General features: G+C 36.9%; 1 protein-coding gene across 1 annotated transcript in view; it reads left to right on the top strand.

The window, feature by feature from the left end:
- The window catches only part of SENP2 (SUMO1/sentrin/SMT3 specific peptidase 2), a 36,180-nt gene that overhangs the window by 16,552 nt on the left and 6,178 nt on the right, over positions 1 to 13,450 (top strand). The window contains exons 4-11 of the mRNA XM_012641880.1: positions 2,065 to 2,110; positions 3,772 to 3,866; positions 4,454 to 4,505; positions 5,203 to 5,266; positions 7,512 to 7,688; positions 9,375 to 9,506; positions 10,726 to 10,929; positions 12,733 to 12,812. Coding sequence (XP_012497334.1) covers positions 2,065 to 2,110; positions 3,772 to 3,866; positions 4,454 to 4,505; positions 5,203 to 5,266; positions 7,512 to 7,688; positions 9,375 to 9,506; positions 10,726 to 10,929; positions 12,733 to 12,812 — 850 coding nt within the window. The remainder of the gene's footprint in view (positions 1 to 2,064; positions 2,111 to 3,771; positions 3,867 to 4,453; positions 4,506 to 5,202; positions 5,267 to 7,511; positions 7,689 to 9,374; positions 9,507 to 10,725; positions 10,930 to 12,732; positions 12,813 to 13,450) is intronic.

Here is a 13,450-nt window from a genome sequence, read left to right as displayed (position 1 = left end):
CGCCCGGCCAGCATGATTTCTTTTAAAACATACTTTATGAATTTTGGGTGGAGTATATAATATATGTACTAGGATACATATTTCAAATGGTACCAAAGGGTGTACAGTGACTATGTTTCCCAGTTTCTTTTCACACCTGGCCCCTACCACCCAGTTTGACTCTTAGCAAGTATAACCACTGATACCTGGATGTATCCTTCTAGAGATATTCTATACATATATAATTTAGTCAATTGTCAGATGTTATTTTCACTATAAGGAAGAAAAAGGAATCATATTAGGAAGAGATAAGATTATGGATTTTTTCTTTTTGAGTGCCTGAATTATCTAACACGTATCTTTTATAAACTTTAATAACTAACTGAGCAAGGGAAGTAAATGGTGTGTATCTCTGCTTTTTCCTTCCTCTTTCAGAGCACTTGGCATGACAAAGAGACAACCTTCTTTTCACTTTGCTCTTGAAGTCTTCATTTATTCAAGGAAAATTTAGAATTATTCCTGTATCTGGCACTCCCCAGGACCATTAGCTATTTCAGTTTGCTAGATGGTTTTCTGAGCCACTTGTTTTGTTTAGTTCATCAAAGAAATATTTATTTGGGTCCCACATACTGTGCTAGTTGTCAGTAACTCAAATTTGAACAAAATGTGGTCCCTGCCTTCTAGGCCCACAGTCCCCAACCCCCAGGCCGAAGACTAGTATGGATCTGTGGTCTGTTAGGAACTGGGCCACATAGCAGGAGGTGAATGAAGCTTTATCTATATTTACATCCGCTTCCCAGTCACTGCCCGAGCTCTGCTTCCCCTGACCTCCTGTCTGGAAATATTGTCTTCTATGAAACCGGTCCCTGGTGCCAAAAAGATTGAGGACTGCTGCTCTAGGAGCTTGTACATAAATAGTTGTAATTCAAAACAGGTAGGCAGAGAGAGGAATGGACTATTGCCCTGGTTTTAAGAAGGGGTATTGAAGGCTTCAATTTTTTAGATGAGAAATCCAGGGTGTAACTGAACAAATATCTGTGGGATGTATACAGAGGGTGTATTGTAGAAATATTGGTAGGTAATATTAGTAAGGACATATTTGCCAATTAAGCATCATGTAAGGTAGAGAGAAGAACCTGAGTCCCAGATTTCAGTCTTGGGAATAAATACATGTCACTGACCAAGATACCCTGGTTGTTTAGGGGGAAGATGATGACTTCAGTTTTGGACATTGTTTAAGGTGCCTGTGAAACACAAGACATCTCCCATGGACTCTTGGATATGGGTGATGGGAATTTTGAGAAGGCAGATTTAGACCCACATTTCTGATCTTCTGCGTATTGATGTTATTTAAATCAAGGGAGCTGATGATATTATTCAGGGAAAGAATGTAGTGTAAGAGGAGATATGGACAAAACCGTCAGCATTTAAGGCAGGCAGAAGCAGGAATAATCTGAGGTGGAGACAGAGAAGAATCAGAAGAGCTTATTGTCCATGAAGGCGAGGCAAGGTCAGCAGGGTAGGATGCCGAAGAGAGATCAAATAATGTAACAGCTGAAAAGGCGTCTATTAGATGTGTCCATAGAAGGTCATTGGTGACTTTGGTGAGAACAGTTCCATTTTGGAAGCTACATGTTCTCATCATGCAAGTGGATTATTTCTGTTGGGTTTTTTGGTGGTTAATTCAATTCTGTTAACCTAGTTCTGTCAAAACCTCAAACGCCATCAGGATCTAGCAGATAATGTAATGAGTGAAGCGGGCTAGAGAGCAAACGACCCATCTGAAGCGGATAAACCCTACATAGCTACAGATTGTTGGTTCAGTTTTTCAAAAAGGCCATATTTTTGGATTTTAAAAAAAATTTATAAAGTTGGCAATTCAAAGAAATTTTAAAAACACTATGTTGGCAAGTAAAACGCATCTGTAGGCTGCATTTGACCTTTTAGTCTCTGTTTATTATTTAATTTATTATTTAATTTTAGGTTTAATGTGATAGTACTTATCTAACATGCTTTCTTTTATTTAGGGTGTTCAGAAAGAGGAAAGAGAGAAGTACCGAAGGTTACTGGAACGACTTAAAGAAGGTGGTCATGGAAACTCTGTCCCTCCTTTAACGTCACATCATCACAGGTGAAAATGAGCTAACAAGATAAATGCTGTGCTAGATATCTTTTTCCGTGTTTTGGAGAGGGTATTGGTGGGAGGGGCCTTGTTGAAAAAAGAGGTTAACATTAAACTAGCCCTATAATTTGCCTGGACTTTGTGTCTAGTAATGGATTATATAGAACAGTGGTTTTACAAAATAGAATTTTATGTTACCTTTAGAATTCTTTATTGAAGTGAACTCTTACTAGAAACTCTGGTATAGAAAAGTGGATCACTGATTGAAGTGGGGCTCCCAGGGGCAGAGAGTTTCTTTAACCTCTCCAATATACATGTCTTGAAATCTCTGTCTTTCTGCCTCTCTCTTCATTCCTCCTCTCCTGCCTATTTCTCCCTTTCCCTTCCTTCCTTTCTCTCTCCTTCACTTCTTTAGTTTCTCTTAGAGATGTCTTTTTTCTTCCTCATGCCTTCCTCCCACCCTGAGACACACATAGTCTCTGAGGCATTGTAGTGATTGCATCTGAGTACAATTGGAAACCTTTTACTTTAGAGACAAGATTAAAGTCACCCAGGTCATAAGAATTTTCCTTATAAGACAGCTTGTTAATTGAATACTCTAATGATTTGAGCAAATAGATGAGAATGGAAGGAGGAGGTGATGTCTGGCCTTATATTTGCCTGTGAAAAGAAGACAAAAATGTTTGAGCTCAGGATTGAGGTACACTCGATAATTCTAACAAGTGGTATGAGAATATACAGAGATCCCAGAAGTTATGTAACAGCAAGTTGAAGGTAAAAAAGTCACAAGACTTTTAGCTTGTTGAATGCAGAAATAACAAATTATTTGGGAATTTTAACTTTGGTTGTGAACGTTTTAAAAATAATTCTCTTAATTTAGTCAGAATGTTAATATTTTCTCCGTTTTGACAAGCCACTATTGGAAGCAGCAGTATATTTAATGAACTATTGGCTTTGTCACATTGGCAAAGTCCTTAAACTATTTTGCTATTTTACGTTCCTACTTTTAATGCATTGATTCAGGATCCATTTAAATATATCATTTAAAATTGTTTATCTTTTTTTTGTTGTTTTGAGACAAGAGTCTTGCTCTGTTGCCTGGGCTAGAATGCAGTGGCATCATCATAGCTCCCTATAACCTCAAACTCCTGGGCTCAAGTGATCCTCCTGCCTCAGCCTTCCAAGTAGCTGGGACTATATGTGCCCACTACCATGCTCACCTAATTATTTTATCTTTTTGTAGAGATGGAGGCTCACTAGGTTGCCTAGGCTGGTCCCAAACTCTTAGGCTCACGTGATCCTCCTACCTCGGCTTCCCAAAATGCTGGGATTATAGGTGTGAGCCACCGCCAACATTTTTTTATCTTTTAATCTGAGTTTTATTACACTAAGATTTTTCAGTGAAGGTGTCAGTGGGGATTGAGAACATCCAATTTTACAAATAGAAAAACTGGATATGAGGTAACTTGGCTAAAGTATTAGAATCAGGATTAGACTCCTTTTATCCTAGTCCCAGATAGTAGTACTGTGTTGCTTCCTCTCTGTTGTAATTTGATGTTACAGGGTAATCAATAACCCCCATTTGGAGAAGCTTATCGGACAGAGATAATGAATATTAATGGTAGACTTTCCTTTTGTATCTGATCTCCCTTACTTTTTGTGTTTCTAAGTTCTCAAAGAAGTCAGATGGACACATTAAAGACCAAAGGCTGGGGTGAAGAACAAAATTACGGAGTCAGAACAACTCAATTTGTTCCAAAACAATGTGAGTTCCCAGATTTATTTAGCCTTGTCTTTATGTATTGACCTTAGTTCTTGTTAGAGTGTGCATATGAGGTTGAAAATTAAAATTTAAATGAAGATGGTAAACCAAGTTTTAAAACGTTATCAAACCTCAAGGCATTGACTGGGGCTTATCCAGTATCAGGAGTTTAACAACAACAACAACAAAAAAAAACAAATACTGTTTCAAGATGAAGTAGATTCATAAAATGGCTCTTGATCATTATTCCTAGGCTCCTGTATAGTAGCAAATATTTGGTGAGCCTAAATTTAATTTACTTATATCAATTTCCTTATATTTTTCCTCTGCCCACTAAATGACAGTAATTGAGAGCTTACCAAATGAGAAGATATCAGTTAGTTTATAGTAAAGATTATACTTAAAGAACAAAGAGATGTGTTCATTTTTAGTCAACTTAATTTGTAGGAAGGCTAGCATCTTTAGAATTCACTACAGCATTTCAATGTAGATGAATGTTTTGATACTTCGGAGACTGTGTAAGCTGAAATTCTAGCTGCATGATTGTTTAGTAAAGGAAACATTTAATCTTTTCTTTACTATCCTCACAGATACACTTGTTGAAACAAGGGGACCTCTATATTCAATGAGAAGTGAAAAGAGGTACATGGTTCTTTAGTTCTTTCTAAGTTTTCTTTTAATATATATTTTCTTACTTTAAAAGTTCTATTTATGAGTAACTAGGTCTGAGGACTTGTGAACTCTCCTCAACTCTGGTAGCTGGTCAACATATATGGGTAAATAGGTAGCTCTTATGTCAGATACCCACCTTTGCTTGGGAGGGTACCCCTTATCTCTTAGGCTTCAGGGCTTGGGAGAAGCAGGTACTTCTTGGCTAGAGTGTAGGTAGAGTGGGCATCCCTCTAGTGATCAGTGTTTCTAGTATAGGAACAGTGAAGGCAGTTCTGCATGTCTTAGGATTTTGGATGATAAACAATTTACAGCAGAGTTCATAAACTATGGCTCACAGGCCAAATCTGGTCCATGCACTTATTTTTTTGTAAGTAAAGTTTTATTGGAACACAGTTGTGTTCATTCATTTACATACTGTCTATGGCTGCTTTTAAATTATACTGGTAGAGGCGAGATGTGAACGAGACCATAAAACCTGCAGAGCCCAAAGTATTTATTGTCTGTTTCTTTTTGGAAAAATTTGCTGAACTCTGGTATAGAGGATTATATAAACTCAAGGCAGTTTTTGTTTGTAAATTATTAAATTTTTCCCTAAAGCTAGCCTGGTCTGTACCAAGTTAGAATCATTCAGCAGAAGTTTATAATCTGTCTCAATTTTTTCCCTCAGGTGTTCAAAGGGGAAAATATCTGATCCAGAGAAGACACTCAGAGTCAGACTTGAAAACGAAGGTGTAAGTAAAAACTCTAGTTAAATTTTATAACTGTTTACTTGATCACCTATGTTTTTTTTGGTGCCCATGAAAAATAAGAAGAGTGATAGATATATATTACTTTGATTGCTAATTCTTTTTTGAGACAGAGTCTTGCTCTGTCACCCTGCGTAGAGTGCAATGGCATCATTGTAGCTCACTGCAACCTCAAATTCCTAGGTTCAAGCGATCCTCTTGCCTCAGCCTCCCGAGAGTAGCTGGGACTACAGGCTCATGCCACAATGCCTGGCTAATTTTTCTATTTTTACTAGAGACAGGGTCTCACTTTTGCTCAGGCTGGTCTCCAATTCCTGAGCTCAAGCAGTCCTCCCGCCTTGGCCTCTCAGAGTGTTAGGATTACAGGCGTGAGCCACCATGTCCAGCCTGATTGCTAATTCTGTTGTTTTCTTTTAAAAAGCAACAGGCATTAAAGATATACAACTTTTTCCTTCCTTATGAGTTGTGTGATTTTTACCTCTGTAGTAGCCACCTTTGTTTACGAGAGAGACCAGCCTGCCTCCATACTAACCCTTATCTCTGTTGCATGGCATCTTTTGGAGAATTAAAAAAAAAAATCATAGGTCTCTGTGAAAGATATGACTTTGTTTAGGATTTTGTTTTCAGAGTTAAGATTTCAGATTTACTTGAAAATATTAGCAAATCTTATGCTTAAATTGGATTTTATATTTTCTCTGTAAGTATTGGAATAAGAATTGTGCCAGTGATCGCCATAGCAATACCAACATTTTTAAATAATGGCAAAGTGTTTTGCTAACCACTCCATGTCCAAAAGAAATATATTCCTAAATTAAATGCAAACTTGAGTTTTAGGTTATTACACATTTTAGATACATAGAAATACAAAAGTTTAGGGAACTATTTTGTATTGAGTATCACTATTCGGTTAAGTTTGTGTTCTCCCACTAGACCTCTTCATAAGAATTTTTTTAGTCTTAAGGTCAAGTCATCGTCTTAAGTCATAAGTTAGAATTTTCCCTTCTCTATGTTCTTGACTTCCAGTGATTCCGAATAGAGCCTTTGTGTTTAATTATTATTTGTCACCTGTGTAGCAAAAGCTGAAGGAAGAGGGGAACTAAGTCTCAAGAGTTAGAGTGAACAGAGTGGGGTATTTGGAACCTGGCTAAGGACTACATCCTGCTTTTATCCTTGCTGAGCCCAAAGACCACTGTCTGGGACCATAGGAAGGGGCAGCAGCTGCTGGTTCCTGAGGACCAGTGTACCTGGCAGTTATCTAGAGTAAAGAGTACTGGTTAGGTCTCTTGAGACTAATGTGATTCCAGTCCAAAGCTCTATTTCTAAATACACAGTTGAGTGCAGCCTCAAACTCCTGTGCTGAAGAGGTTCTTCTGCCTCAGCCTCCCCAGAAGCTGGGACTACAGGCCCTTGCTACCACAACCAGCTAATTTTTCTATATTTTTAGAGACAGGGTCTCTTGCTCAGGCTGATCCTGAACTCCTGGCCTCAAGCAGTACTCCTGCGTAAGCCTCCCAAAGTGTTAGATTTACAGGCGTGAGCCACTGCACCCGGCTATTTCCTAATTTTAAAATAGTTGTTTGCTAGATGACTTAAATTTGGTATTAAGGGTTGCGATAGGGAAGGGTCTTATCAAAGTTTCTGGGGTGCTGGCAGAATTCTGTTTGTTGACCAGAATGTTGGTTATATATATGTTCTTTTTACAAAAATTAATTAAGTGGTACATTAATGTTTTGTGCATTTTTCTATGGTATATATATATAATCACTTTTTAAAAAGATAAAGTATTATGCCAAGGGCTTGAGACATAAATTAAACAAATAAAAAGATGAAGTAGAATAAGTTTACCTAGTATAAGGATAGCAGTAATTTATTCTGATGGGATTATGGGTCATAATTGGTTTTTTAAACTTTCAAAATGTCTTTTAACCACATTATTTTAATTGGGATAGGAGAATGGAAAATACTTTTTTTTCCTACCTCCAGGGAAAGTGGTGAGTGTTCTGTTTCATGGTTTGTAATTGAGGTATCCTGTGAGCCTTAGATTTGGAGTTTTTTTTTTATTCCCTCTTGCAGGGCCAGGCAGATATGCTAAATCTACTTTACTCATTTGAGGGATTTGCTGATTCTTTTTTCTTTCACGTTAATGGCACTGTTATATTTCATGTGTTATGTGTGTTTATATTTGCAAGTATCAAACATGTCAGTAGAATATAGAAACTTTTTTGATCAGAGGAGGGGACACCAGCTGGAGCCTGACCTATCAGAAGAAGTGTCAGCCCGACTTCGCCTGGGCGGCGGAAGCAATGGCTTACTCAGGAGGAAAATGTCAATACTTGAGACAAAGGAAAAGAACTGCTCAGGCAAAGAGAGGGATAGAAGAACAGATGATCTGCTTGAACTTACAGAGGTATCGTTCTTTGTATTGATCTGAAAAAGAGACATATTTGTAAATAACCTCAGTTATTCTAAACTTGAATGAATATTTTGTTTTGAGGACTTTCTCCAGGCTGGGGAGAAATTTATGAAAAAAATCTGGCCCACGGTCTGTTTATTCACTTTGTCTACATTGATCATTAGTGAACTATGAAGGTAGCCTAAGGGATCAAATAAATATTCAGCAAATGTGAGTAGACATAATTATCACATATCTTGGAAGATAACGGATTCTTTGTAGATTCTTTTTCTAACCTGCAAATACGTTGGATTACATGGTATGGGTTTGGCATTAGGAGTAAGTTCATTGTGGTTTTTTTTTTTAAAGTGATTATAGTTTACTAAAATGTCTCTTTCATTGACTGTTGCATTTGAAAATAGTAAAAAATTACAGAAAACAAGGAATGTAGTTAAAATTCTTATTTTAAAGCTATACCCACATCTTGGCTCCCTCTCCATTGTTGTCTTAGTAGGTAGTAGTACTATTCAGTGACTATCTATTGAACCCTTATTATATATTGAGCATGCAGGTGGAGAGAGAGGTTCATAAGATAGTAAAATTGTGTGCAGTAGGAGGAAGCAGTAGTAAACATATTTAGAGGAAAATAATTTTTTTTTTTTTGAGATAGAGTCTCACTCTGTTGCCCTGAGTAGAGTGCCGTGGTGTCAGCCTAGCTCACTGCAACCTCAAACTCCTGGGCTCAAATGATCTTCCTGCCTCAGCCTCCCGAGTAGCTGGGACTACTATGGGTGCACCCCACCACGCCCAGCTAATTTTTCTATTTTTAGTAGAGAAGGGGTCTCACTCTTGCTCAGGTTGGTCTTGAACTCCTGAGCTCAAGCTATCCTCCCACCTCAGCCTCCCGGAGTGCTAGGATTACAGGCATAAGCCACCGTGCCTGGCCCAGAAAATAATTTCTATTGGGTTTGTAGATCATTTTTATAGTTTAAATAATGCATTTATCTGCATAATTCTTTAGTATGATGAAGCCATCTATCTATTCAATAAGGAGTCAGTTGTTAGACTACTGCCTGGTTTCCCAGTTTCTACCTGTTTGCTTATTCTCTTCATGTAGAGAATGAATAATATGACCTCTCAGATGTCCTAATTTTATTTTGATGTTTTAAAATGAAAGTTTATGAGGTAAATCAGGATTTTGGTGTTACGAAAGGAGCAAAGGCTAGGAAGCTAGACACACCTAGGTTCAAATCTTGGCTCTACCTTTTAATAATTATATAACTTTAAACATATAAAATAAATTCTCTGAGCTTCAGTTTTTTCTTCTATAAAATGATAATAATACCTTTCCTACAAGTAAGAATTAATGATGTGCTTCAAGCATCTAGTACCATGTTTGGCTCATAGTGTTCAATACATGATAGTGGGAGAAAATTGAGACTATACTTTAGATGTAATATCATTATTAAATTATTGTTTCCAGAAGCTAATAATTGAACTAGCATTTCTTATAACCATTATTAAGACTGCTTTGTAGTCTTGTTTGAATATTTTCATACTGCAATCGAGTAAGTGTTTGATAGTATATTTTTCTTAAGACTCAAGTGTTTACAGAGATGAAAAATGTTTTTCAGTCTCAGACTTTCAGTATCTGCTAGTGGTTCTGTATTAAAATAGCAATCTCTGGAATTTCTAATTCAGGACATGGAAAAGGAAATCAGTAATGCCTTAGGCCATGGCCCACAAGATGAGATCCTAAGTAGCGCTTTCAAATTGCGAATTACCCGAGGAGATATCCAGACATTAAAGAACTATCATTGGCTCAATGATGAAGTAAGTTGTCTTTTTTTCCCTTTGACTATAATGTTTGTTTACTATCCATAATCAAAGTGATTTCTACCTGATTGTAAGAAGTCAGTAAAGCAACTTTTTGTTTTACTTAAAACAAAAACATCTTAAGCCTTAAAAAGATAGTTAATTCTGATTGTGTTCTGCCTTTAATTAGCAATTCCCTCTCCTGTATCTATACTTAGTTGCATCCATCACTTCATTTACTAGTCTTCAATGACATTTTTGTAAACTCTGGGTACAGCTGAGTGAGAGGAAGCACTTTATTTTAGATGAATTCCTTTAGGAGCCATTTTATTTTTTCAATAATAAAGGGATATATTGATCACTATGTATTTTTCTTTATTTCATTTGAGTGATAATTGCAAAATTTTGCTCAGTGTGTCATCTTGTATCCTTATATATTTAGCAAAAGCTCTTCATTTTTTTTTTGTTTTGTTTTGAGACAGAGTCTTACTCTGTTGCCCAGGCTAGAGTGCTATGGCTCAGCCTAGCTCACGGCAACCTCAAACTCCTGGGCTCAAGTGATCCTCCTGCCTCAGCCTCCTAGAGTGCTAGGATTACAGGTGTGAGCTACCATGCCCGGCCTCTTTGTTCTTCTTGTCAGTTTTCCAGTTGGTTCTTTCCCTAAGTACTCAATCCCCGCATCTTATCTTCTTCCTTTGTCTTCCTTCCTCTTTTCCCTGTGACTAGTTACCAATAAATGTGTTCTTTTACAGGTAGAATGTTTTGTTTCACATTATAAATATAATATGTTTATTTTGGAAAACATAGGAAAAATAAAATAAAAATATTACTGTTCAAAATTGTCACCACTCTAAATATTAATATTTTGGTGGTTTTTTTCCAGTTAATATTTTAAAATTGAGGTCTAATTTACATATAGTAAAATTCACTACTTGTTAATATTCCTGCATATTTTTTGTGTGATACAGTTATGTACACCTTTTCATTATTGCACAGACTTTCTCCTTGGGTTCCTTCTTTTGGTTCTGTTGTTACTCATGCTTCAAAAGTACAAATTCATTCCTTTTTAATCCCTTCCATTTTTCACTGGTCACTATTTTCCCCGTCTTTTGCTATAGACAGTCCTTTTATCCTCTTTTAGTACCTTACCTTTTAATTCATCCTTACTCAAAATAGAAATTTAGTTCTAATAATATACTTGCCATGTTCCAACTTTTATTCTCTTGGTGTTTTATAGGTCATTAATTTTTACATGAATCTTCTGGTGGAAAGAAATAAAAAGCAAGGCTATCCAGCACTTCATGCATTCAGTACTTTCTTCTATCCTAAGTTAAAGTCTGGGGGTTACCAAGCAGTGAAAAGATGGACCAAAGGGGTAAATCTCTTTGAACAAGAACTTATTCTGGTGCCTATTCATCGGAAGGTACATTGGAGCCTGGTGGTAAGTAGAAGGGGTTAATTGTTAGAATTTGGATAAAGACTATTTTTTAAAATAATGCTACTCTTTTCTGTCCAGTGAACGGCCAATAGTACTAGGTTATTAAGTATGAAATGTTTGATTTCCTGAAGTACTAAGTTAGTTGATACCTCTGACATTTCAATTTGACACTTCTTGTTTTATTTTTATTGTGATGATACATCCTCATTCTTTCAAACGCATGGTGTGGCTTGTGATTATCTTTCAAATTTTTTTAGAGCAATTTCTGTGAAACCATGGGTAAGTAAAAAATTCATGTTGTTTTCAAATACGAGTTCTGTTGTGGAACTGCTGCAGCACAGATAGCTTGAAATATCAATGAAAAAGTGTTTGGGAAGGATGTGGCTAATGAACACACAGTACATTGATGGTTTGAGAAGTCACATTCTAGTGATTTTAATCTTGCAAATGAGCCACGCAGTGACCTGAGACCAAGGTGGATGATGATGAGCTGAAAGCTGTAATGGAAGCAAATCTATTTCAACCTACGCATGAATTATCAGCAAGGTTTGACGTTACCATTCCAACAATATTGGACCATTTGAAACAAATCGGCAAGGTGAGGAAGCTGGATAGATGGGTTCCGCATGAATTAAACAAGTGTCAAAAGAGAAATCATCTTGAAGCTTGCCTTTCTTTGCTGTCACAGCGTAAAGATGAACCATTTCTCTACAGTATTGTTACATGTGATGAAAAATGGATTCTTTTTGACAATCACAAGTGTTTGGCACAATGGTTGGATAAAGATGAAGTGCCAAAACAGTCCAAAACTGAATATTCATCAAAAAAAGCTAATGTTGTCTGGTGGTCCAGCACTGGTATTATCTGCTACAGCTTTATGAAACATGGTCAACCAATTATAGCAGATGTCTACTGCAGTCAATTGGATGAAATGATGGAGGATGCTTGTGATTAAGCATCCAGGATTGGTCAATAGCAACAGGGCAATCCTCTTGTGAGACCACATGTTGCACAAACAATGCTCAAACTACAGCAGCTGGACTTGGAAACTGTCTGTCATCTACCGTATTCACCAGACCTTGCAGCAACTGACTACCACTTCTTCCGGGCTTTGGATCACTTGCAAGGAAAAATATTCAACTCTCAATAAACTGTGGAAAACACCTTTCATGATTTCATCACCACTCACTCTCCAGGCTTCTTCGCTGCTGACATAAGCAAGCTGTCATTAAGATGGCAAAACTGTGCTGATAGTTTAGGCACATACTTTGATTAATTGTACTGCTTCTTGTTTGAGATATAATAAACTAAACTTTTGATTCGAAATTGGAAATTTCATATTTAATGACCTAATATATATTATAGGCATTATCTGCAGAGTCTCTTTTTAGTTCTTGAGTTGAACACCTTAGAACGCTTGAAGACATGTTCCCAATACTTGAGGAGCTTTCATTTTTAATAGGAAAGAGTTTTAGTATACATAGGGTTATTACATCTATTTAGTTTTGTTTACAAGATGGTACAGGTTTATTGTAGAAAAATAAACATACAAAGAAGGCAAAAAAAAATCTCATCACTCTGAGAATGTTTTGTTAAATAAGTTTGTAGGAATACAAATATATAATTTTAAACTCATATCATCTGTGATATTTTTTAACTTGTTTCTTTTTTTAAACAAAAAATGTCTTAGAAATACATTCATGCTGGTACACGTATTGATTTTTTTTAAAGATGCTTTTCTTTTTAAAAGCAAAATTCTCCTGTTATATTTAAGATGTTTCCAGATGTTGTATTTTTCCATTATAGGTTATAGACCTAAGAAAAAAGTGTCTTAAATATCTGGATTCTATGGGACAAAAGGGCCACAGGATCTGTGAGATTCTCCTGTAAGTAAAGGTTGAAAACTTTACTGTTGTCTCATTATATCCTTGTTAGGTAATCTTTCTTCTGTTTAATCCTAGGAAGCTCTCTGTGAATGGTAGTCTAATGTATGGTTAACAACTGTCATCCCAGTTGTTCTCAGGACTTAACTTGAATCTGCTTTGTTTTTGTTTTTTGTTTTTTTTGGCCTAAAAATAACCTAATATCCGATCTTAACTGAGAAGTCTTGTTTTAGTAGCATATTGAAAACAAGTTTGTGTTACAATGCAAAATATATCTTATTATTATAGAATCCAGCCTCGAGCTGTGGCTCCTGCCTGTAATCCCAGCACTTTGGGAGGCTGAGGCAGGAGGATCAGTTGAGGTCAGGAGTTCGAGACTAGCCTGGGCAACATACAAAGATCTCGTCTCTACAAAAAATAAAAAAAAGCTTTAGCCAGGCTTGGTGGCACGTGCCTGTAGTCCCAGCTGCTTAGGCTGAAGCAGGAGGATTGCTTGAGCCCAGGAGTTTGAGGCTGTAGTGATCTATGATCATGCCACTGCACTCCAGCATGGGTGACAGAGCAAGACCCCATCTCAAAAAAAACCCTAAAAAGGCCGGGCGCGGTGGCTCACGCCTGTAATCCTAGCACTCTGGGAGGCC

Source organism: Propithecus coquereli, unplaced genomic scaffold (genome assembly GCF_000956105.1).
Source record: "Propithecus coquereli isolate 6110/MARCELLA unplaced genomic scaffold, Pcoq_1.0 Scaffold10, whole genome shotgun sequence".
NCBI lineage: Eukaryota > Metazoa > Chordata > Mammalia > Primates > Indriidae > Propithecus > Propithecus coquereli.
The sequence above is the reverse complement of the archived record's forward strand: the minus strand, read 5'-3'. Positions and strand labels throughout refer to the sequence as shown.